Below are 25,959 nucleotides of genomic sequence, written 5' to 3'. Positions count from 1 at the left end.
GTGCTCACTCACTCTGTCTCTCTCTCAAATAAATAAATAAGAAAAAAGAGGCACTGTGAGAAAATGTTGCATAATGGAAGAATGTATTTTTCTCTTATTAATTTCTTTAATATTTTTATTGATATCAATTTCTTGCGAAGAAATTACGAAGAAAAGATAAAAGGGAGAATACAAAGAGTGCTCACATTATGCTGATGCTGGAGTAAATTATCACCAATACTAACTGTCTACAGAAAGTCAATAAAATGCAGGAGAAAACGGGAATATAAACCATTTATAATGTGCTTCTGCTACTGTCATTCCAGCCTGCCTAACTGACCTGAAAAGCCTAAACGAGAATTCAGACCAATAAAGCAAAAGACAAAAGGGAGCTTATTTCTTGTTGGTCTCAAGGTAACTTGAATTCAAGTCCTACTCAGCTTTTAGAGTCTAAACTTAGTGTTCTCATCATGTGCTGCTTCAAAAAGAAGCCCATGCAGTCACCTGTGTGAATGGCTTACCAACCTCAAAATCCTGTTTTGTTTACACACAGAGACATAACAGTGCCGTGCTGGCTTAACTTCCCCTAAGAGGCTAAGTACTGTTCAGTATTGTTTGACCAGAATGCAGATTTTAATCACCCTGAGTAACAAGGCGAAAAAGTGATTCTTTGTGGTATCAGTACATTTTCAGATGTACTGGTATATACACTCTTAGAGACCCTGTGTGCCATACACACACACATATATATATCTGTGTGCACATATACGCACACATGGGAACATATGCACTTTCCTAGAATAGAAAGGACAGAGAGAGAATCTTAGGTTGAAGAAAAAGAGGCAAAATCTATTCTCAGTAATTGCCAGGTTGACTTCCTTAGCTATGCACTGAGGAGGGCTTTGAACATCGAACTTGGACATTTCCCTCTCACTGTGACCCTCACGTAGCCCTGACCGGAGACCCGGGGTGGAGAGAAGTAACCAATGAGGAACTCCACAGCCTTTTGCCAAGGGACCACCTTCAAGATGAGAACAGGCAAGAGCCTGATCCCCTCCATGTTTGCCCAATGACAAAATAACTGTACGTTTAAGCGCACTTCAGGGAAAACAAGCACAACGAGATTCTTAAAAAGAGCATGTTACCTGATGTGGCTGTGAACTGGACCATCTGCTATAGGAAGGAGCACCCGAAGACTTGCTGGCCGAGGGTCTCTGAAAAAGGGAAGGGGGGAAAAAAAAAGATATCATGTTGTCACACAAACTGAATTCACTTTCTATTTCTCTAAATGAATTATTTATTCAGTGTCTACAGTTCCAAAAATTAACACAATCTTAGACTGTCTCAATTTACTCTCTGTTTCATTTCTTTTAAAACGCATTCTCCTCACCAAGTATAATAATATAAACACTAGAGCCAAAACATCTGGATCCAACTCACAGTTTGAACTCCTTATTTGACCTGGTGCAAGTCATCCAAATTCTGTCTCAACTTTCTCTTCAATGAGACTAGAATAATAATTTTTATGTCATGGGATTCTTGAGGGGATCAAATATGATAATAGGTGTGAAGCATTTTGTACAGTAAGGTGCTATACACATATAAGCCTTAATTCAACAAGCAGAAAATAAGGCACATTATTATAAGTTTCCATGTGAAACCAAACTGGTATATGAATATCCACATTAATAAATGAGGTCATTTGAATCAGTTATTCTTATTATAAAGAGACCGTTCATCTTGGGAAAGACCTGACCATACCATTGCTACCAGTTCTCTGGGATTGTAAAAATGCCACAAATTCACTGTAGATTAGCTCATCCACAGCCGTTCTTAACACCATTTTTCTTGTCTGCTTCTACCACAGAGGCTCAAAAAAAAAAAAAAAAAAAGAAAAACCTGCATATGCACTGTCTCGGCATTCCCTCCCTCTACTCCTGGTCAATGAGACATAATGTAATTTCGGAGGGGCAGGAGGTGAGAGAGTTCTGGGAAACCCTTTGCTTTTCTGATAAATGGGAAAAGATAAGGCTTGGGCCTTCACCACTACTTCTTCTTTCTAAATAGAGATACGCTACATGGAGCTAGAACAACCATTCTGTGAACATGAGGAAAAAAGGCCAAGAGAAGAGCAGAGAAACTAACCCTAATTGGTCTTCTTATGCAGTTTAACCACAGCTTCAGGCTGCTACTTTTGCCTAAACCCTCCTTGGGTATATGACTATAATCCCATTTTCTATCCCTTGAAGAAACTTGTGGATACTTCATGGCAGAGGCATGAAGATGTGAAAGTGATTAGTATGTTTGGAGAATGATCAATAGACCGATCTAGTACTGCCAACTCCTATACTCCCCATCACTGCATTCCATCTGCCTTTCAGGACCCCTGTGTAATTCTGTGCTGGCCTTTGTTGTTCCTGACAGCTTTCCTGAATCTCTGCCACGGGGAGGCTGGCATGCTAGCTAAATGCTGTGTTCTGTCTGCTCAATTCAACTTCCCTCTTGCATTTGCCTGCCTGAGGAGGCAGGGTTGGGATCAGCTCTCCTGCCCCACTGAGGCTGATGGGATTGGACCCTATAGCACAGTGTGAGAAGCACTTCTGATTTCAACTTGGTTAAAGGGAGAACTACCAAGGAAGTAGCTAGAAATTAAGCTAAAAGCTTAATCATATTCCCTCAATGAGAAGCAGTAGCAACGAATTTCAAACGTATCAGACTTTACCAGCGCATGACCATGTACCTCTCTAATGCCATTTTCCTAATTGTGAAATAAGGATAATTTAGATGGTCCCCATGCTTCCTCCTTATCCAGCCCCAAATCTATTCAATTAAATGATTCTATACTTTCAGAGTACATAAATTACTGATTATAGTGGCAACACTGAATTTCCATGGAAAGATTCGATTTCCATGGGAAGATTCGATTGCTTTCAATATTATGCATCTGAAATACAAAAAAAAAAAAAAAACACATCTGAAACCTCTGTTAACTAGAAAATGCTAGGAATCCAGAATAGTCCATCGCCTGAATTTTGTAGCAGATCCTGGCTTCCCTGCGTTTTCGGGAAGGGGCATCTGGCTACTTTTCTACCCCAATGATTTGGACTTCAGCAGAATCTCTTCAAGTCTCCTTAAGCCTTAAGCTTTTGGAATTCACCATCAGACTAATTTTTGAGACATCGTATGTAGAGAACGGAACTTACCATATTTTCAAGACACAATACAGGTTTCTAAAATTGTAGCCATAATTTTTATACTTATTATCAGGAAAATAAAGCTTTATGGTTTTTTTAATTGAGATACGACTGACATATAACATGATATAAGTTTAAAGTATTAGAGTTGATTTGATACATCTACATATTGCAATACGGTTACCACCCTACTGTATATCATACATTTTATATGAAATATGTATATTATATATAACATATATACTTCTTCTTTATCCACTCATCTGTTGACAGACCCTTAAGTTATTTCCATATCTTGGTTATTGTATATAAGCTGAAAGAAACATGAAGTGCAGATATCTCTTCGATATCCTGTTTTCCTTTTTTTTTTGGATATATATCCAGACGTGGAATTACTAGATCATACAGTAGTTCTATTTTTTCATTTTTTGAGGCACCTTCATGCTGTTTTCCATAGTGGCTGCACCAGTCCCACCAACAGTGTGCACAAGGGTGCCTTTTCCTCCACATCCTCACCAACACTTGTTTTCTCTGCTTGAAAGCTTTGGTTTTTTTAATCAAAATAAAATTATGGTAATCAAATTCAAGACATGAGCACTAACATTCAAAAAATATTTTAAAGAAAAGTGAGATGTGTGACCTGCAGCATCTGAACTAAATTATTAAGGAATCTTGAATTGGGAAGGAGAGAAAAACGGGCATTTGTGGATTTGAATGCAATAAAAACCCAACGTGAAAGGCACAGCTCTTCCTTCTTGAAAAGTGTCACAATACTGCCATGCCCACACTTGACTTTCTCCTAAAGGTCATACTGCACTTCAGCACTGACACAAGTATAATTAACTGTATAATGGTAATTGCAGTCTATTGTGATTCACACACTTCATGTCCTTTCTAGTGCTGGGGATAAATGTAAAAGGCCAGAGAAACAACAAAATAACTGGTCAACATTAATTACAAATTTTAAAGACATGACCATGTCCCGAATTGTAGCATAGCTTCCGATGGATGTGATTACATTCAAAAATCAGTTTCATAACACAAAACACAAAATCTGGTTGGGTTTCCTTGGTATCTTTTTGAATAAACTAGCCATGATGCATGCTTTGGATTTCAGCCTGGATGAAAATAAACTCACCTGACAAACCGGATAAGTAATTGATCATATCCTCATTCTCCCCCTCCTAGGGCCCTTAGCAACCAGTGGTTAATCAAAGGGCAGTATCCAGATCAGAATAATGAGGCATGCTGGTTTAAAATGCAAAGTCTTTGACCCCAGGAATTTACAAATCTCTAGAAGTGGTATCCAGCAATTTGCATTTTTAAGAGGCTCTTCAAGTGATTCATATTTAGTCTTGGAAGCAAGGAAACATCCCAGAATACTCCCAGCACACACTTCTACTGCTACATGCATCCACTGAAGAACAAGGATGATGATGAGTAGAGGTATGAAGACCCAAGGATATTATTGATAGCAGTTTTCTCTAAACAGATAAAATGAACTCTCAAACTCCAGAGAAATACTTCTGGAAATTGTGGGAAGACGCTTGAGGAAAAAGAATCTGATTTTTAATCTACTGATATAGATTGAACCTTGGACCACCACAGCCCAATTAAATGGCTGGGTAAGGGTTGCAGTTTAGATACCCAACTCCCACCCTTGGAAAACCTTCCCTGAATACCAAGAACAGGCTACTATCCTGATATGTTTCCAGCCCATCTACACTTACCTCTTAGCAAAAACTTCTATTATACCCTCTTGTAATTGCCTTCTAAATGCAGTTTCCTCTTGCAGACTGTACATTCCACAGGGTTATAGGGGAAGACGGGAGCGAGTTGGGGCTGGGTCTTATTTACTCATATAAATAGGCATGCTTGTTCTGGGGATATAGTAAGTGCTCAGTAAACATCAAACTAATTAATAGGTTCAGCAAACTTAATCCTATTCAAGTTTGGCAAGTACGAATAGGAGACTGTGACAATGAAACCAACATGCCTGAGGACAAATGCAGTAAAAACTGGTGGAATTCCAGAGCCCCAGTGGTTACTATAATGCCTTAGAAAGGGTATTGGCCCATTGGCCCAGACTTCAGGATATTAGGGTAGGGAGTTCCCTAAGATGGCTTCATAGAAAATACCAACTGTTAAAGTCAGTAGGGCAAGGAATCAGGGAAATGGCAGACACTGCATGGAGGTTGAGAGCATTGGTGAACGGGTACACGTGATTCCACATGAAATGTCTCCAGAAGGCTATGAGGTAACTGCCAAAGAACTAGATGATCTACAAAAGCAGAGAGAAGCTCGAATCCAAAGAAATATTGAGGTAAAAATACATACCCTACTTTTCATCTTCTCTCTCTCCCTCCCCCAGGCTGTAAGGCTTGTGCAGATCCAGGTTACTTATATCAGAGAAGGGAGCTCAGGAGGAGGAGGGTGTAAAACATTTTAGTGACAAAAGCATGCAGAGTGTGCTGTTAAACAAAGGGGGGAAAAGTGCTATGCAGAAACCTGGAAGACGGACCAAATTCAATGGCAGTTCATAAGTGAGGAAGGCTGCCAGATGCTGCAGCAAGCCTGCCAGCCAGCCAGCCGTTATACTTCGTCCACCACTGTCCTTTGCTTGGCCAGCTTCCTCCAAGTCTAACTGCCCATCAGCATAAGACAAGGAACTTTGGGAACATGTACATTTTTCAGTAGCTGGAGTCTTTCCTGCATTAGGCCTTGAGCATATTTGAAGAACAAGAAATGAAGAACACAGCAATAAATAGTGTTAGGAGGTGCCAATTAGACATCTGCATTTAACATCGTAACACAAAACGTCATTGACAAATACGATCCAGGAACCAACACGGGTTATTCAGACAGACTGAACTCTGGATGACAGACATGACTTTTGGGATTTTAATTTCAGATGGAAAACCATGTTTCCAACCCCAGTGAGATGAATCATGCAAGAAACAAGACCAAACAGCAGAGGACCTAGACAGCAGTAACACTTTTAATAAGTAAGGTATGAAGAGCTGACTGAAAAACCTTCCCAAGGCAAGAAACTTTGTAAAGATTAAGTGGTAAAGACTTTACCCAAACGTACCTTAAAAAGGAGCTACCAAAAAAAAAAAAAAAAAAAAAAAATTCACGAGTGCACACACAAAGCAAGTTAAGAAAAGGAAACTGATAAAGAATAAAGGGTATAGGGTGAAGTTCTGTAATCTCTTTAACAATTTTGCTATTGAAAGCATGATTTCAGGGGCGCCTGGGTGGCTCAGTCGGTTAAGCATCTGCCTTCAGCTCAGGTCATGATCTCGGAGTCCTGGGATGGAGCCCCACATCTGGCTCCCTGCTCAGCGGGGACGCTGCTTATCCCTCTCCCTCTCCCCACCTCCCACAAATAAATAAATAAAATCTTTAAAAAAAAAAAAAAAGAAAGCATGATTTCCTCTTTATTGTTACAATACCCTGGAACACATATTCCAGTGTGTGCTGCTACATGGATTCAGCATTTACGGAGGGCTTTGCTTGTGAGTGTCCTTGAGCCTCTCCCCTCCCCATTCTCTGTCAACACAATCACAGATTAATTACCCTCATTTTAATACGAAATTATCGAGCTCAGTTAGGGAATCCCAGAACTCTGGACCAAACCATCATACCAAGAAGTCCTATCACGTTCCTAATGCTACAGAGAATCCTCACAGTTGGTAGCTAAAAGCCGACCTAAATCTTTCCAGTTTCAATAAAAGCCCAGATCATGAAGGTATATGACAAGCAGCTCACATAATCTCCATCTCCTTTTAAGGCTCAGCATCCTTTGGTATTCTTTTCCCAATTAATTAACCAGTGCTGCTTAAACTTTCTCTGTGTGCCCTCGTTTCTAGCCCTCCTTCAGTCATTTCACTGCCCTTCTCTGGGCCACCTCCAAAATCTCCACGCTCCTCCTTCTGGAGTTGTGAAATCTGAAATTGGATGAGTTACTACTCATTGTGTCCTCATTCCATTACAAAAATGCAAAAGAAATCTAAGCTAGCCTCAAAGCAAAAAAACAAAAGGAAGAAAATCCCAACACAATTCCAAGTACTAAAGATGGACTTAGTAACTATAGCCAATAGGCTTTGCCTCTCGATCTTACTTATTTTCCAGTGATGGAAGGAGAAATAAAGGAATCTTGTTTAAGGAGACCTAACCAAGTCTTTGTGTTGTGCTTACAAAAAGCAGATGTAGAATAATAGAGCCTCCGTCTGTCTCTATGCATTAAAATAGCATATATATTTACTGAAATCAAAATGGTGCACCCAGGGCTTTTCTTTGCTAGTTCTCTGGCCCTCACCGCACTTGAACTTTGTAAGCATTTTGTTGCAAAGCACTCTGCTACCAACAGGGGTTGCAGAGATGGGTGAGATTCTCCTCAGAAGGGCTTTCTTCTCTCCGTGTCCTCCCACCCTGCCCCAAAGAACCACATGCAAGCCTGCCCCTTTCACTCCTTATTCTTTACCCTCTTGTAAATTCTTCACAGCTCCTATCACTATCTGAAATTCTTTTGTCCATGTACTTATTTTGTTGTACATTGTTCATGTTCCTCACTAGAATGTAAGTACCAGGAAAACCAGCTTTCAGCTTTGTTTCTTTTTTTTTTTTTTTTAACACTTTTCTTTTTTAACCACCACTGTACTATCATGCACATATAGTATATACCAGCTGAATGATTAAATGAAGGAAGGAAGGAGGAAACTCAGTTCTTACCCTCGAAGACTACAGTCCAGTGAGAGAGATTAACACATACACAACTCTATTGCAAGAAGTGCTGCTCCCTCCACCACATATGCAGGCTGGGCGGGCATGTACTGCATGGGGCAACCATTCACAACACACACAAAAATCCCACGTTGGTATATTACAGCACTTTTCCAGCAGACACAGTAAAATGCCTTGCTGTAATAAAATTGGTACATTAGGATCATTTTTCAAAAGCAGAAGTAAACTATCTTATGGAACATACCTTATTCTCATTTACACAAAGCTGCTCTATAAGCTAACAATGGCCTTACATGGGTAGAGCTGATTTTAGGCCCAATTCCCTGGCCTTAGGCTTTGAGTATCCTGGACCAGGGGCAGGGAGTCGGGGCATAAGCGGTTCCTTCACCAACAGATGCTGTTTTAAAGAACCAGAATATGGTCTCCAGGCTCCAAGATGGCCTCCAAAGACCCTGCTTCCTGATATTCATTCCACTTTGTAGTCCCCTCCACAACGTACCAGGGGTGGTATGCTTGACCAATGGCATATAGTAGTAACAAGGATATATCACTTTTTAGGTTAGCTTATAATCTTGGGAATGGTTTATCACTTTTGGATTCTGTAGGTCCAAGCCATGTCACTAGAGAAACCTGTCATGAGCCACCTCATGAAGAGTCCCAAATGGTGAGAAATGGAAAGCTCTTGCAAACAGCTACATGAGTGAACTTGAAAGTTGATCCTTCAGCCCCAGCCAAGTCTTCAGAGACTGCAACTCTGGCTAACAGCTTAAGCGTAACTTTAAGAGAGACCCTGACCGAGAACTGCCAGCCAACCTGTTCACTTACTCCCAACCCTCAGAAACTGTGCAAGATAATCAAGGTTTGCTGTTAAGCTGCTAAATTTGGGGGTAATTTGTTCTGCAGCCATGCATTAACTAATTCACATTATTAGCAGAAAAATTATTCAGCTCTTACCATGATACAAGTAAAAGTCTGTAGAAAGCATACAGTATTCTGTGACATGATACAAGTAAAAGTCTGTAGAAAGCATACAGTATTCTGTGAATCATACCTACCAGAGGGGAAGACATTATACTACTGAATTACAAAAAAAAAAAGTTTCAGGATTTTTTCCTCCTTTAGGTCTTTAAAAAAAAAAAAGTCCCTGAATTTTCACATTGTTATTTAACATGTCTCGCAGTCACTTTCTTCAAGGAGACAGAGAACTGTAAGTCCCTGAAGACACAAGCACAAGGTAACCTCCAGCTCCCTTCCTGCATGGGACTAAAAACAGCGAACAGGATGTTCAGTAAATAAATGATAAGCTTCCTGTTATCATGCAGCTTTCTCTGTAACTCAACTTGATCTTGCTGTATCTTACAACAAAGAACTGATTCACTTTTGCTACTGGGCTCAATCTGCCACTCCACATCTCAGAGAAACAGAAATCCTCCTCTATAGCAGCTGCCTAACAGGGCAGGGGAGGGTATTCTGCTTTCAAGGTACTAAGGGGAGGGGAGGGGAGGCTCCCACAGACCACAAAGAAAGATTGAGTTGATTCAGTGTTCCCCCATCTGTGTTATATAGAAACTGGACCCACAGTTGGGTCCAGAAACTGGTTCTCTGGTCAGTTTTGGGAAATGCTACATTTCCCAAATGATTCAACCCAGGGGTCAGCAAATTTTTCTGTAGTGGACCATAGAGTAAATATTTTGGGCTTTGTGGGCCATACTCTTTCACAACTACTCAACTCTGCCATGTGGCATGAAAGCAGCCATAGAGAATACAATACAATGAGTGAATGTGGCTGTATTCCAATAAAATTTGCAAAGATGGGCTTGGTTCAGATTTGGCCCACGGGCTAGAGTTTTTATAGTGTTCTTGTTCCTCACTGGAATGTTTAAGTACCAGGAAAGCAGGAAGGTTAACACAGAGGACACTGTTCCAGCCTCTCTCTTGGAGAATTACTAGACATTTTGGCACATAAGAGGCATTGAGAATTTCTGCTCCAAAGACCCATCCATGGATCAAACTTGTCCCAACATTACTTGCCCAAAAAATTTATTTATTTATTTACTTACTTACTTACTTAACTTACTTTCTTATTTCTTGCTTACTTGCTGTACCTCTCTCCTCCTTTTTTCTCTCACTCAACTTATTTTCTTACCAAGTATTTATTAACATCTCAGGGATCTAGTCTTCCACAGTACCTCCCTGAGGAAATAACGAGTCACCTAAATTGCCATGTATATCAATCAGAGTGAACAATCTGATTCTAACTCTTCAGAAAATTGGTTTAGAACTTAGAGGGTCAGCGAACGTCTTAGGCAATACCTTGACTTTCAAACATAGGATAGTCCCAAAGATAGAAATTTTAAAAAGTACCTGGGTTTTGTGTGTGTGTGTGTGTGTGTGTGTGTGCAGGCGTTTTGTGGAAAATTGATTGGCTAACTGCTTCCCACATTTTTCTGTGTCCTCTACCTCCCCTCATCCCTATCCTAGAAGTGATTGTCCCCCTTTGGGAACTTGTGGTATGAAAACCATCTACTAGGAAGTTATGGACTAGGTCATTACCTCCAAAAAAATGTCATGTCACTAACATATCTGAAACTTAGAACTCAAAGTTAATTTCATTGGCCAAATTAGCAAATTAATGATTTTCTGTCAAAGTCTCTTAGAAACTTATAAAACACACACAGTGGTATCAGGGATTGGCAGAGTTCTTTTAAACAAAAGAAACCTTGAATTTCCTCATTAGTAGCCTGTGATTATTGGTGATTATTGGCCAAACAGACCAATCCTGGAAAAATATAAGCGTGCACCGCACCAGGGTGTGAATAGCAGGAGACAGGGATCATTGGACGACATCTTGGAGGCTGCCTGCCACATAAACTAGGTGGAAAGAAATCGGGCAAGCAGATTTTTTCCCTCCTCCCGGAACTGATAGTAATTATAAGGCATTAACCAAGTCATTTCTGCTCATCTATAAACTGGGGAGGTTGAACTAAAGTCAAACTTGCTGTGAAAATGTGCATGTATCAATATTCATATATTACTTTAAATATTTTCAATGCATATTCATATTAGTGGTGCCACACAGTGGAAATGCTAAGTGGGAAGGATCTGGTCACAAGCTGGCTAGAATCCCGTTTCCCATAAAGGGGCTACCCCTAACCTGGAACTCCAACCCAATATTTTTCCCTCAAAGCCATGAGAAACCTCAGGACAGTCAGACTATCCTGAGCATAGCTACCATCAATGCACTATAATCCACAAGGCTTTTCAAAAACTTGGACTTTTCAAAGCCTGAGGAGGGGGTGGCGGTTGCTAAATCTTAAGAGTGGTTTATTCAACTGTCCATCAGATTAGAGCTTGCTCTTTCTGTCTCCCAGACTTTCCTTCATCACAGGGAGACATGTAACTCTCAGAAGTTTCCCCTATAAAAACATAGCCCAGGACACTACACAGTCCTCCATTCTTATCCTGGGATTTCCTCCTACCTCTTCATCTCATCACAAAACAGGGGAAGACCAAGTTCTCCTCTGCACACATAGCACCAGATGCCACCTCAGCTGCAATGACCCTCCCAACCATGGGCGCTGGTGACAAGGCTCTGAACTAGCCATTTAGCTGTGGCTAAGCAAGGGGAGCATGGCCGCACTGTCGTAATGAACCAAATTTGTCCTCCATGCTAATTGCCACGTACAAAACACTCCTGGCATGCACACCTTCCAGGATGAGCATGTTTACAAGTGGAAAACTTTGGAAGTCTGCTCTGTGACTGAATGGACTAGGTCAGAGAGAACGCTTTTCTGACTCTTCCTGACAAGTCCTCATGTGGCTGATCCTCCTTGTGGGCATAAAAGACAAAGAGAAGTAGAAAAATGTACTTTGGTTTTTCTCCGCCAGGAAACTACAGATTTCATAATTCTTAAAGTAAGGAACAACTGTAAAGTTTAAAACTTTATGAAGAAATAATCATATCCCATCAAAATACTCATGAGTAAACTGGGGGTGAGGTTAATTCCTCCAAATACAGCCCTCTATTTGGAAGAATTTTGTTGCCATCTACATTATTTGAAACTTTTTTAAAAACAGGGAGGAAGAAGGTGAGGTGAAGAATTAAGCCTAATTTTAAGAGAATGAGATTTAGGGCCCACACAGGTAAAAGCACTCACAAGCATTAAATCACAAAAAAATTAACTGCCCAATGTGACGTGTATTTAAGTGGAGTAAATTCCAAGAAATTGTGGAAAGGCTGCCCTCTTCAGACACACTATTTTTTCTTAAGTTGCTATAGGTTTTTCTATATAAGTTTCTCTATAAGGGAAAATGGAATATAGGGTAAAATATTTAAGTCTGAGCTTTATTCTAATAAATAAATGTCAAACAAGGACATGAAAAAAAATGTTATTGAGTACCTAGTTTGCCTGTCTGAAATTGCCTGGAATATATATCTTATAAGTATTCCACATGGCCCTTGAAGCATGTAAGCAAGCTTCAGAATCCTAAGCGGTAATTAATTAATGGAGCTGTCTGTGGCTGAAATGTTTACCTCGGCTGTCACGTATCTAAGTGCATTCAGAATAACCACCTGAAGTCACAATAATTGGCTTTCATGTCATTAGAATTTTTAATAGCCGTGATGAACTCTACTTTTATTCCACAAAAAACCCTTGTTTTCGGTTTTATTCCTGTAATTCTGAACCACCTGAAATGACAATTAAGAAGAGTCCTGTCATAATGGTAGGTATTGTGCATAGCTGGGACCCTGGGAAGGCACGAATTCTACTGTCAGCAGAGTTTCCTTAGAATACCCCACAGACAGGTACTAGCAAGAGGCAAGTGGAAAATTTCATTTGAAATACAACTTGTTTCTCTGCATGTCCTGACCTGGGCTTCCCCCCCCCAACTAAGATTTACTTTTTCAGTGACCAAATACAGAGTATAAGTCTAATATAATGAGATGGCTTCCAAGAACCACACTCAAAAACCAATTTCAATTCTTTACAGTCAGTCCATAACAAATTAGAGCAAAAAAAAAAAAAAATTACCAACAAATCATAAAATACTCCCATTGTATCATCTTCTGCAAGAAGGACAGGAAGAAATTTAGTTTGCAAGGTGGCCTCTTTTGTTTCATAACAACGAAAAGAGAGGGTACATAATATACTCAATTACATAGAGGTCATTGGAGAGAGAATCTCTAAACATTGTTTTTGAGAAACAGTTGTTGATGAAAATCGAATTGGAGTCTGCAGGAAAATGGTGTGTGGGGCAATGATAACTACCGACTTACATAATATGTGACATATGTAATATATGTGTGCTTTTTTTGCATAGGGACGTAAATACAGAACAAACTTGTTCATAATGTGAGGTGATCAGGCTGAAAGGAAGTGCGTGCCAGCATGTTTCTCCTCTGCCTTTTAATATTCAGTTTCATGTATAATTGATAGATGACCATTTTTATGATGGTTAAAATAAGAGTAAATAAATTATGAGGATTTCAAATATCATCCATTTGCCAGGAAGACTCAGTTTTCTTTGAATGGACATTAAACAATCACAATTCTGAAGGCATTTCTAGAGACCAGCAATGTCTTTGGCTTCTTATGCTCCCAAATTTTACTCAGGTTCAAAACTAAGATTGGTAGACAACTAGATCTCAAATATGACCCATGCTTTATATTTATGCAGAGCTGAAATTCATAGCATTTGGGCTGAAGAGCCTGCATAATACCAAATGTTGAACTCAGATTATACTTGTATGCAAGATAAAATGAGGAAATGCCAAACAGAACCAACAGAAGACACTTTCTACTCTAGAGCAAGACCTTGAGGTGAATATAAGTTAATTCAGTGCACCATAACTTCCAGATTTTCAAATATAGATCTATTTGTTTACATAATTAAAATTCTATAAAATTATATTTTGAACATACATCCAACTATAGATGCTATATATATACACATATATAAGCTTATACATTTGCACAGTACATATATATAATATAAATGTATCATGGATAATCTATATTGTGTATTATAAATATAAATATGTTTATATGCAGTATGTATAGTTTTGTATTTATTTTATTTGTTAATGTATGAAGATATTTACTAGTATGTACAATAAGTATTATATACAATGCATAAGTATATAACATATTATATATCACACTGTATAACATTATATATTACATATTTAGCATAATTTATATATTACATATTAAATATATCACACACCATATGCACATATTTTATAATTATATATTTCCTATTATATAATATGCTATATAATATTATATATACTATAGATAATTTTACTGCATAAATGTATATACAAAACCATAGACACTGAATGTAATTTGAAATCTGAGAGATTTTCAAGGGTACTCTTGACTGTATGCAATTTCGAACTTCCACAAGGACTTTGGAATGAGAACCCTTTCATAAGAGGAGACACCACTGTATCTATTCTCAGTAGAGCACTCCACAAGCCATCCAGCTCCTGTAGACATAAACACATCTTTAATACCGAGCTCAGGAACTCCTTCATACAACTTCAAATTAAAGCCAATTTGTTTTTTGATTTGGTATTGGCGACATCAGCCTTGGTCTACCGACAATTTTAAACAGAACCCTATGGTATAAACACCGATTAAACCCCTGATTATTACACCTCTGTTGTAAGGCACAGTGAAAGAAACCCCAAGTTACCTGGGAGACGTGAAAAGGAGAGTTCGTGGCCAGTTTTGGGACGAGACTGTTCGATGGGCAGGTACTGTATGTCACCACTGGACCTCCCAGCCTCCCCAGGTCTCCGTGCTTTGATTAGCAAATGTTATGAGGCACCATTACCCTTAAGGCATCAGTACAATCATTGTAAAAGGCTCTTGAAAGCCCTTCTTCCCTCGCATGCACATTAAATAAGCTAGCATTCACGCCGATTTCCCCTCACAGACAAACCATTACCAGCCACCGTTACCATGGCACAGACACACGCCAGGGAAAAGCCCCACTCACAGAAGGGTCGTTTTTGTGATTAACTGGTAGAATCAAAAGGAGAAAAAAATTATAGAGCCAGAACTCAAGCCATGCATAGCCATGTGTCCCACGTGAACAAAACATTCATAAGAAACAAACAGAGCATGGAGCCAATACGGCAAATTTCAGACATGAGCATGTTTTTATAAATAATCACTTACAAAACTGTGGGAGAAAAGCAAAAGATACCCAGTGTGCATTCTCCAGTGCTTTGCCGTATATCACGGCTTCATTAGTGGCAAGACACAGGCTGCTCTTTCTCGGGGAAACCCCATAGGTTTACCATGAGCAGGGAGGAACGTGAGCCACAGTGGTGCACGTGAAGGTGCACTTTAGTTCCGATGGCACCCACAACTCCCCTAATCGCCGAGGCAAAGCTACTCAAGTCTGGGTATAAAGCAAAGTCCTACAGCTGCACAGTGGAAGGGAAGAGCCAGGAGATTTTCTGAAAGAGCTAGCACCTGTCTTTCAGCTTGCTGCTCCAGGATTTCTTATCACGGTGCCAAGTCCAAGGTCCATGCAGAATGTTAGAATACTGGTGCTAGAAATATCTGCAGTGGGTGCCTGTTGATTTGCTTGCCTGGTTCCCATGCACAGTTTCTTTTATAAAACGGGGTACTCCTTTGAGAAACTCCTCTATCCCCACTAAGCTTCGCAGTTCAGGTGCATTGTCCTCTGGATGACCCAAGCCTGCCATGCAGTTTCTTCATCAGGAATTTGCATCTTGGGTGGAATGGCTCAAGGGCAATTGGAGGTGATTCATCTCGATGGAGGTGCCCTAAAGAGACCGCTTGTTCCTGTCTAAAACCGTCCTAGATCCCTGGAGCTTCCCTCATTGTTGCCTTTCCCAAGCACTGAAGACTCATTTTTTTCTTTGAAATGTAATTCTGTCCTACCCCAGATCCTTCCAGTAAATTCCATTTTGCTTAAGTTAGCCAGGGTTAGTTTCTGTTGGCTTGAAACCAAAGTACCATAACAGACAGAGCCTCTTACCAATTACCTTGTCTCCAATTTCTTTTCCACTCTTCACTGCACACTATTTACCAAGTTCTCCTCATCATACTGGTAAATAGTTCTCCTCATCATATACGATTATTTTCTCTCTACATACACACATTATAATACATGTTATATTATATTCTACTGTATTACACTCTGTTATACTATACCATGTCTTTTTCATCCTTAAAACACCTTAATGATATACCTCTTATTATTGCAAATGCACTGGAGATGAGGAGGTAATTGAAGTTCAAATAGGTTAAATTAGTGGTGCATCAGGATAACCGAAAGCCTTTGGTAAACAACAGATTCCTGGTCCCCAGCCCCAGAAGACTGACTCAGTGGGTCTAAGAGAGGGACCCAAGAAGTCACCTTTCTAACAAGTTCCCAGATGAGGATGTTGCTTGCCCAGGACCACATTTTAAGTAGCACCAGATTAAGTCAAAGCTTCTCGAACTCGGATGGGCTTACAAACGCCCTGGGGAACAGATTCTGCTTCAGCAGGTCTGAGGTGGGGCCCAAAACTGCATTTCTAACAACCCCCAGGAGATGAAAATGCCACCAGACCACATGCTGGCTCAGATCACACAATAAGTAACTGCCAGAGCCTCGACTTGGTCTCAGGTTTGACTTCTCCTAGTCACTCCACTGCCTCCCCTGAGAAAACCTGGTCTTTACAGATGGGAAACCCGAAACTCTGAAAGATCATACAATTTGACCAACTCTCACAGCTGGCTGGTTATATATTTAACAGGACACAACCCCCACCTTTGACCACTAGCCCAGGCTGCTTTCCTCTGTGGTGCTCAAGAGTTTACAAAGTATTATAGATTCACTTCCATTCTGCATTAAACCCGGACAAAGACACCAAGAACTGGGCAAGGCCAGGACTCATTGACATTTCGCTGATGGGGCACCCACGCAGTGAGGATTGCAGAAACCACTTGTTTATGACCCCTCTGCTAGAAGGTGCCAAAACTTGACCTGAACTAAAGCAATTCTAATGCCAAGTACCTGCTCCCACCACCTGTTAACAGCCCCTCCCAGAGAAGGAAAGACACATCCTTACTATGAAAGACGGGATGACCCCAGACAGATAGCAAATTATGGGGACCCAAGACCCTGGAGACCAGGTGTCAAAACTAGAGGTCCACTAGTCCTGTCTGGCCCATAGAAGCATTTTCTCTGGCCTACACAATGTCTGTTTGTTTATTGGTGGGTCAGTTGCCTATGTTTAAATACTGAGAAATTTTACACTATAATCCAGAATGAAAACTGTAAAGATCTGGCAACACAGAATCCAAATTCTCACACATTACAAAAATCAGCTCTGGGTGTGAGGGGAGGAAGGTGGGGGCCGGGTGGTCAGTAATGAGGCCACATTATCAGTGACATGGATTTACATGATAGAAGATAGACCACTGGCCCCTTGTTCTTCAGTTCACTGCAGTCCTCAGTCAGCCTACAGCCAGGAAACCCTACAGGCATTTGGAGTTCGAATGGCTGCAAACAAGAGATCCACAAGACTACGGTACTATAATGTCAACATTTCTCTGGGGTACTGGATAGGAAGGTGCAGAACTGAGCCACGTTGTTAGGAAAGAATGTATCTGTTAAAGTACTGGAGAAGAAAAATCCAGAATACATGCCCCTGCCTTTATGGTTACATGAAGGTAGGTAGCCTCTCACTTCTGAATGAAAGCTGAGCTCATAGATGCCTCCTTTTCTCTCATAAAGTACAAGTTGCTAATACTATTTGAATTACCACAGCATCCCTACTCATCCTAAAGTTCTAGTACCTTGATTGGTGACTGTTTGCTGGTTTCTGAAAAACTCTGCCTTTGTAAAAAAAATAAATAATTTTCTCTACCCTCATGGATTAGCGGTCCCTGTTGCACACAGCCAAGTATGTTCCTGAACGAGGCCAAGGATCCAGCTGGCAAAATCCTGCTTTAGCATAATTTTAAATCGCCGAGTCAACATAATGCCACTCTTCTGTTTAAATTACTGAACAATTAGAACTATGTGGGGTGTAATTCCAGGCCGAGTCTGGCCCCGTATGCAGCTCTTTTTTGTTGTCATTGTTAAATGGCAATATTAAAACATATCCAGAAGTGGACTGAGGGTAGAGTTTCAGGGCAACAAAATTTATGCAAAGAATTTAAACACTGACACCATCTTTGTTTAAGACAAAAGATTTGCCCAGAATTCATCACACCTTTAAGACCACAGACATATATATAAATGTATGGTTTGGGGGTTGTGTGTGTGTGTGTGGTTTTTTTTTTTCTTTTTTTTGAGAGTCAGCCCTAAGAGCAAACAGCCCTCTCCCTTGGTGTTCTGCTGTCTCCTTGCAGCCTGAAGGTAGAAATAATGAGCCTGCTGAAGGGAGTGACAGATTTTATCTCAGAGACACTGACCCGAATGACTCCATTAGCATTGTTCCAAATGAAAAGTCGCCCTCCCTCTATGGGGATCGGAGGGGCTGCCGGGGAGCTAGGAGGCACTGAGATGTTCAGCTTCCATTTGGAACCAGATCCTTCCCCAGAACCAAGGACATATTGTGCCCTCGCCCCAGAAGCCAGGCCCTATCTATTTCTGTGTTACCTGCCTGCACCAGAATGAGAGCCTCTCAAATCAAGGAGTACTACCTAGGCCCTCCCTGCTCTAACTGGCATCCATAACCCCTTTCAGCCCACATCAAGGGGATCCTGCAGTGCAACCTGATGGATGCCCTCCAGTCCGGCTTCATGGTTTATCATTCACCCATTCCTCTTCCAGGATCCTGTTCTTGTGGAAGATCAAAGCCACCTGCCCTCTCCAGAGTTCTGACTTTCCAGAGAAAACCACCATTGTCCAGTTTTGAACCAGGCAGAGAGAGGAAGATGGGAGGGAGGTGATGGATGGGAGGTCAGAGGGGGTTACACACACACACACACACACACACACACACACAGTATCACTGAAGACTCCAGGCAAAAGCATCTCATCACACAAAGTAAAGGCCTTCTAAATCTGAGAGGAGTTCATTAGACTTTCACCTTTTGTGTACCAGATGTTTTTTAATCCAGAGATTCTACTCATGGACAAGTTTGGGGTCTGATGTGATTCCAAGTTTTACCCCCTACTTACTGTGGGACCTTGTATAAGTTTAAGCAACTAGTTTAAATGCCTCTGAGGGGCCCCGTTTCTTCATCAGCAAAATGAAGATGTTAGTTTCTATTTTGCAGAATCATCTTGTAAATTAAATGCAAAAAGCAATTGTGCACCTAGAACGGTGCCCAGTGCATACAAGAAATTCAGTAAAAGTGGCTTAATTATAATAATAGTAATGATATTTGAATAAACCCTATAAACACAAAGTCAAAGAATTCCACATGCAGAGGTAGCTCCTACCATGATAAGCTTGCAGATGAGGTTCCTCCCTGCCTTCTATCCATATGGCCAAGTGAAAGCTTTCTCAAGCTATGTTCCTCCCCAGGGACTGTCTTGGGAAGCCCCACATTGCTGGACGAGGCTTTGGTCACGACTTTAATGAGAGCTTAAGAATCCTGAGTGACAGCTCTGTGGCAGGCCTAGCCAGGAGGAACATTTCAGAGGAGCTCCCCAAGATAGCCCCTCACTCTGGGGAGTCTCAGTAGGTTAGAACATGCTGGAAACCACGGAGTAAATGTAGTATCTTTTCCAGGAGCATCATTCTTCCTGAATGGTAAGTCATTTAAAATGTCATTTTTAAAATTACAACAAACAAGGATATAAATGGAGTAAAAGCGGGGAACAAGATTTTTTAACTTAAAATACAAAACTTCAAGGGAAATTCAAGCCTACAGGAGACTATTTCAGGCTCTTGGGGGCAAAGAGGTAGGCAGTTTCTCTCTGTTGCCTTTAGGGTTGCTGGGAAACACTCACCAGGTCCCCACTCACTCTCAAGATGGCAGGTAAGGTGGGGGTTATTACTGCCCTTTCCTTGGCAAAGAATCAGGCACAATTCATCTGCAGTGACAGAAAACAGATCTGTATTTTCCCAGGGCCAGGATCAGAGGAATTGACCACAAAGGGACATGATTTGGGGGGGTGACAAATATTCTCCATCTTTATAATAGTGGTGGTTACATGGCTGCACACGTTTGTCAAAAAAAAAACTGAACTGTATACCCAAATAGGTATAGTTTATTGTATATGAATATAGGAAAATAAAATTGACCTTTTTTTAAAGGCTTCAGTTTTTAATTAAGTGTTTAAAGCATCTGTTGACTATGCATCCAATTATAGGGGGGAAAAAATTCAACCCTATTAGAAAACAGAAAAACATTGTGGGGATGGGATGGATAGAGAGAAGAGTGGAGAGTGTGGGGAGGGGAGGGACCAGAGCTGAGGCATTATTAGCAATTTAGATCCACAGAGAGAGTGCAAAGGACCTTCCTGTGAAAAGAAGAAGAAAGCAGAAAGAGGCAAGAGGAGGATGAAGAGGCAGAAAGAGGAGAGTGGGCGCTGGCCCAGTGAGCAGAATCTCCAGGGGAAGGCACAGTCGGGGGAGGGGGATGGTGGTTTGGGGGTCAGGGAACCTGGAATGCAAAAGAACTTCAGGACAGGAGAGGGGAGGTATCTGGATACAGAGGCACTTCTAGACATAGCCTCTGGTTGCCTGGACCATCCAGATGGGATCCCCTAAATTGCACCACCCTGTGGGCCAGCTTCTAATCCCTAATGCTTCAGAGCTCTGGTAGGGATCTCCAAACCCCGAATACACAAGCTGTCCTTCTCCCTTTGGCTCCATGGGCCATCCTCCCTACTTCTCTCTACAGAGCTATTCTCCTGCCAAGTGTGTCTTCGCTGGGAGGTTCCATACTTAAAAAGCTGGACTTATTTTTAGCTCCTGACAAATCCTCCAGTTTTTTCAATCCAACAGAAAGAGGAGTGACTCAGCTTCTTTGGGGCTGGGGGTGTGGGGAGGGGGTGGGAAAGAGAAAAGAAAACCAACCTGAAGTTTGTTGCAATGGCGCTTTTCATTTTTCAATGTTAATTTGGAAATTGGCTTCAACTTGCTGTGAACCTTTCCACAGAAATATATTGCACCGAACACTAAAGTGTTTTAAAAATACTGGCGCACTCTGGTAACCGTCTGTCACTCTTTGCGGCACATAGCAATTTAAAATTATTGGAGCTCTTAAATTAAGTGCTTAAATTTGAAGGTGATCACCACTTTGAGCATGTGGATTGCACAGCTATCTCAACTATAACAGTGCTTCAATTTTCTTTAAGCAGGTCATTTTGGGGAGCGATAAGGGAGTCTGATTGCCCAGCATGCATTGATTTAAAACTACTGGAGTCGTCAATTCATTTCTACAAGCACTTCTGTTTGGGTGCAATCTTGCTCTGACGGCTAAATTGGGCCAAATTGGTCTATACTGCACATGCCCAAAACACTAATGTATTTTGGTAATCTGCCTTTTTAAGGGCAAAATTAACAATCATTTCTGGCTAAAGCCAAAAACTGCACACCAGCAGATATATTTGTCTTTTAAAATTACAAGGTCATCTAGGTGGGATTTTTCTGTGTGTCTAATGTCAAAGAGACATAAAGGGAATGCATGTATTGGTTTTTCAGAGACATTTGGCCCAACATACTGTATTCAATTTCTCAAAAATAATATGAGTTTTATCAGAATGTAATGCCTGTCGGAGAATTCTGTGTCCTTCCTGGAACCCACAAGTTAACATTTTATTGCCTCTGAAATACTGAGAGATCACTGGGTTTTGCAACCTGACTGTACACAGGGAATAAAAAAGCTTTTCTCAAATTAAATATGCCATACTCAAGTTATAAGAGAAAGAAAAAAAAATAAAGTGTTAAATGGGAAAATAGCCAATGGACAGGATGTCTCCTATAACAGATCTGGAGATATCCCATTGTCAAGTAGTCCAACAACAACGACGACGACAACAACAACGTTTTCCTCTTAAAAATCAGTGAGGAAATGCTGACTCAGGTACAACAAAAATAGCATTGACAGCTGACGTGCGTTGAATGTCATGTAATCCTCACAGGAACCCCAGAAGGTAACTATTACAGCACCCCTCCTTCTTTTCACTATCACATAGAACTTTTCTTTTCATTTATAAGGAACAGATTCCCAGATCTCCAAAAAAAAATATTTTTAGGGGATGTCAGAGTACGAAAGCACACACACACACTTATATTCTCCAAGGGTTTTTATATAGCAGCTCTAATGGGGTATGGCGTATGTAACATAAAACTCAACCATTGTGAGTAAACAATGCAAACGATGTTTAGGAAATTTATGCAGTATACAACCACCTCCGCAATCCAGTGTTAGAACATTTCCATCACCCCCAAAAGTTCCCTGGTGCCTACAGTCAAACCCCACTACCCACCCCCCCACCCAAGGCCCAAGCAACCTCTGATCTGGGGATTTCACATTCCTGGGATCATGCACATAGCCTTCTGCACCTGCCTTCTTTCACATAGCACAATGTTTTTGAGGCCCATATTGTAGCATGTACGAGTTCTTTGTTTTTTATTGCTGAATAGTATTCCATCATATGGTTATACCACAGGTAATGGACATTTGGGTTGTCTCCATGTTGGTGCTGCTAGGAATAACACTGCTCTGACAATTTGTGCGTGTGTCTTTTTGTGGACATAAATTGTCAATTGTCTCTACGGGTAGAAACCCAGCAGAATTGGGGATAAGTTTAAGTTTATAAGATACTGCCAGACTATTTTCCCAAGTGGCCATGTCAATTTACATACTTGTCTTTCCACCAGCATTGAATAGATTCTCATTTTTCCAAGAGAAAAGGGAGGTAGAGCAGGATTAGGTACTTAGCCCAATATTACGCAACGAATAACTGCAAAGCAGGGGGTCTGAAGCTAAGATTCCCGATTCTATATCCAACCTCCTTAATTTCACAAAGTTGCATAGGTTATTTGAGGTTAAACAAATTTCCCTGTTGTAGGACTTCAGAGGATTTAGTGCCCTAATAATGATAAGGAATTTCCAAGAGAAGTCAAGAGCATCCAGTGCTTCCCCCATATTTGGCCCACAGGACCCTTTCCTATCTTGGTGCATGTCTTCTGTTAAATTCTCAAAAAGCAGAGCCTGAGAAGGGGCCTGGATGCATGCAATTTGTCAAAGAAACATAGCAAAATGAGGGAAGCAGAATAGAAAAAAGAAAGGGGGCTAAGTAAGGATGGGGCTTCACAGGAGTCCAGCTTTTGCCTGACTGGGGGTGAAGAGAAGCTCTGGGACATTAACTACAAAGCAGTTACCTTGCCAGCACTTTGCTCCCAAAGTCAACTTGTCATTGGCTATGGGCTACCCCTCCTTGGTGCAGGGGGGAGGCTAGGACCTTCTTTCCTTGGTGACTCCAAATGATGGAGAGCAATGCTCAAGGAAGGTGGCTGCTGGGAGCCGTTAGCAACCAACGCACTGAGTGCTATCCTGGAAATGGGCCTGGGAGGGGCACCCATAGCATCCATGACAGTAAACCTCTTTCCCTCTCATACAAGTTAACACATCAAACTCCTTCTCACCCCTGTGCCTTTGCACTTGCTGCTCTAGCCTGAAAATCTTACCTCAACCCAACCATAAACATACTGGCTTCTTCTCACCTCTCAGGTCTCAGCTCAAATGTCAATTAAAAAAGAACTGAAAGAGAAAAGATGGTGGTCATCGTAACGGTCATCAAAACTGGTTGTAAATGTTCTGCATGATTGAAGGGCTCTGGGAGCTCACACACCCTGGTCATGCGATGACTGGGGAAAAAAACAAAGCATGTCGTGTGGAAGGCACTTCCTTCCACTTTGAGGCACTTCTTCTAGAATCACAGGTCTGCTGGGTATATGTATCATTCAGGACAGGATATGTTTTGCTGCAGTAACAATAAACCCCAAATCTCAGTGGCTCAAAACCATTTCTTGCTTTTCCTACACAGCCATTGTGGGTCACCAGAGCAGGAGAGGGATGGAGGCATTCTTCTGTCAAAGTCACTCCCTCAGAGGCCCAGCTGGTAGACCAGCTATCAATATCAGTGTTGCTCATCAGTAACTGCCAAACCAGAGGGAGAGGGTTCCAGAGGTTCTAACATCAGCAATTAAATGCTCCAGCCCAGAAGTAGGCACCTGTCACTTCCATTCCCAGCTCACTGGTCAGAACTGCTCATAGGGCCTGGACTTGCCAGAGGGTCTAAGAAGGGCAACTGTCCCATGTGCTCAGCAGAGAAGAGACCAGTGAAAGAACTTCTATCCTTCCTTTCCGGCTTGACTTCATCTCATCCACAAATAGTGTGGCTCTGGTCACTATTTCCAGTCAATGAAATCACTCCCTTTCTGATGGTCTCCTGTGTTAAACTGGTTTTGGAAAGAACAGAACTTCTAATGGCATAAAGATAGAGAGCAATTCAAGAAGGGCATAGCAGTGGTTAATGAACTAACAAGCATTTCCAAGAGAACTCTGAAGAACTATTAAATCCCAAGTCGCCAGCCAAGTAAGCCTGCAGTATTTTCAAATGTACAGACCTTTTCTACTTTCACTTTGAGGAAGAGAAAGTTGGCTTGTGTCTACTTCTAAGGTAAATGAAGGTCAAGAAGGCCATAAAACTTATTTTAAGACCAAGCCAAGACAGTGATCTGACAAGGTTATAGAACACAAAACCTTAATTAAAGTTCCCAAGTAAAGAGAAAGAATCTACTTGCTTATATTATTCTCTGTGTGAAGAAAGTCTTTCAAAATTCTGTATAACAAAAAAGTCTTTGCAGTTAACTTAAAATAAGTCATCTTTTTCAAGGTACTTAGATTTATGATGCAAAGGTAGCTTTTAACTTAATTGTTATTTTTTCCCCAGGACCTTCCACACGCACAACAGCCAATTAGGAGAGCCTTCTTTTGCTATTCAGCATGTTTGTAGCTGCTGAAGTGTACTTCAGATCCTTGCTTATGAGATTAGCTCAATTTAGGATCCTTCTCCATTTGCTTGTGAGTTGCCTAGAATGACAAGAAGTTCTGAATATCAGGGCGGTGGGGGGATGGGGATGGAATGTAATAGACCACAATCTATGTCTATTGATATAGTATTAAAGTAATGCAAGCATCAGCCATCCACGTCTGCCAGGCAAAATTGTCCTCCAGGTTTAAATTAAGAGGGATCACAGAAATTGACAATTTGTTTTCATGGATATAGGAGAAATTTAAGAACTGTGATGATCCACTCAAAAATCAAGTCTCCAAGTGTCTAATTTTGCTTATATTCGCACTTGTAGCTGCTCTCCAGTGAAAGTAACTGAGTATTTGAAGGAGGAACACTGCCTTCAGTTACTTGGTAGCCCCTGACCACTTTTCGTCAGTTCTTTAGCTACGCACCCCTAACCCAATGGTAATATGGAAGAAATGTTACATACTTCGGCTGAAGAATACCATGATCTCTGTGCTTTTTTCCTATTCTGCAGAGTGCCATTTGTTCAATTCTCTCACAGCAAAGGACAGAGAAGGGAGAAATTCGCCTTTTATACTATGCTGTTTGACTGATGTATCTGTCCCCTCCGTCTCTCTACTCCGGCGTCCTAGCTCTTCCTCAGATATGCCACCTCTGTCTAGGCCTGCATCACATCATGCACAAAATGAAGGTGTTTGACTCCCGAAAGAATGAGAACATCTGGAAACAATGAGCCCACCAAACCACTGAGGCTCCTGGGGCTGATGGAGAGGGGTAGATGCCTACTCTGGCCAGGGCACGTATGTGCTCGTTTGTCACAGAACCAACTCTGGGGACAGAGGGAGCCCTAATTGGTACTGTTTGCCAGTTTTGATGGTATAAATACTCCTGCCATGGTTGATTTCAAGCTACCACTGGAGCATCACCCATCTTACACGTTTCCTGAAAATTTAACAGTTGGCTCTCAGGAACTGGTACCAGCTGGCTCCAGCATACCATGGCACAGTGGCCAACACTCTACACCCACACAGTGTAAGTACAGGAATTAAACCCA

At 41.2% G+C, this 25,959-nt stretch overlaps 1 protein-coding gene across 1 annotated transcript in view; it reads right to left on the bottom strand.

The window, feature by feature from the left end:
• The window catches only part of RBMS3 (RNA binding motif single stranded interacting protein 3), a 1,498,583-nt gene that overhangs the window by 1,062,178 nt on the left and 410,446 nt on the right, over window positions 1-25,959 (bottom strand). Inside the window, exon 8 of the mRNA XM_032408843.1 lies at window positions 1,125-1,193. Coding sequence (XP_032264734.1) covers window positions 1,125-1,193 — 69 coding nt within the window. The remainder of the gene's footprint in view (window positions 1-1,124; window positions 1,194-25,959) is intronic.

Source organism: Phoca vitulina, unplaced genomic scaffold (genome assembly GCF_004348235.1).
Source record: "Phoca vitulina isolate PV1807 unplaced genomic scaffold, GSC_HSeal_1.0 scaffold10, whole genome shotgun sequence".
In the NCBI taxonomy this organism is placed as follows: Eukaryota; Metazoa; Chordata; class Mammalia; order Carnivora; family Phocidae; genus Phoca; species Phoca vitulina.
Note: the sequence above shows the minus strand (reverse complement) of the source record. Positions and strands in the feature narration are given on the sequence as shown.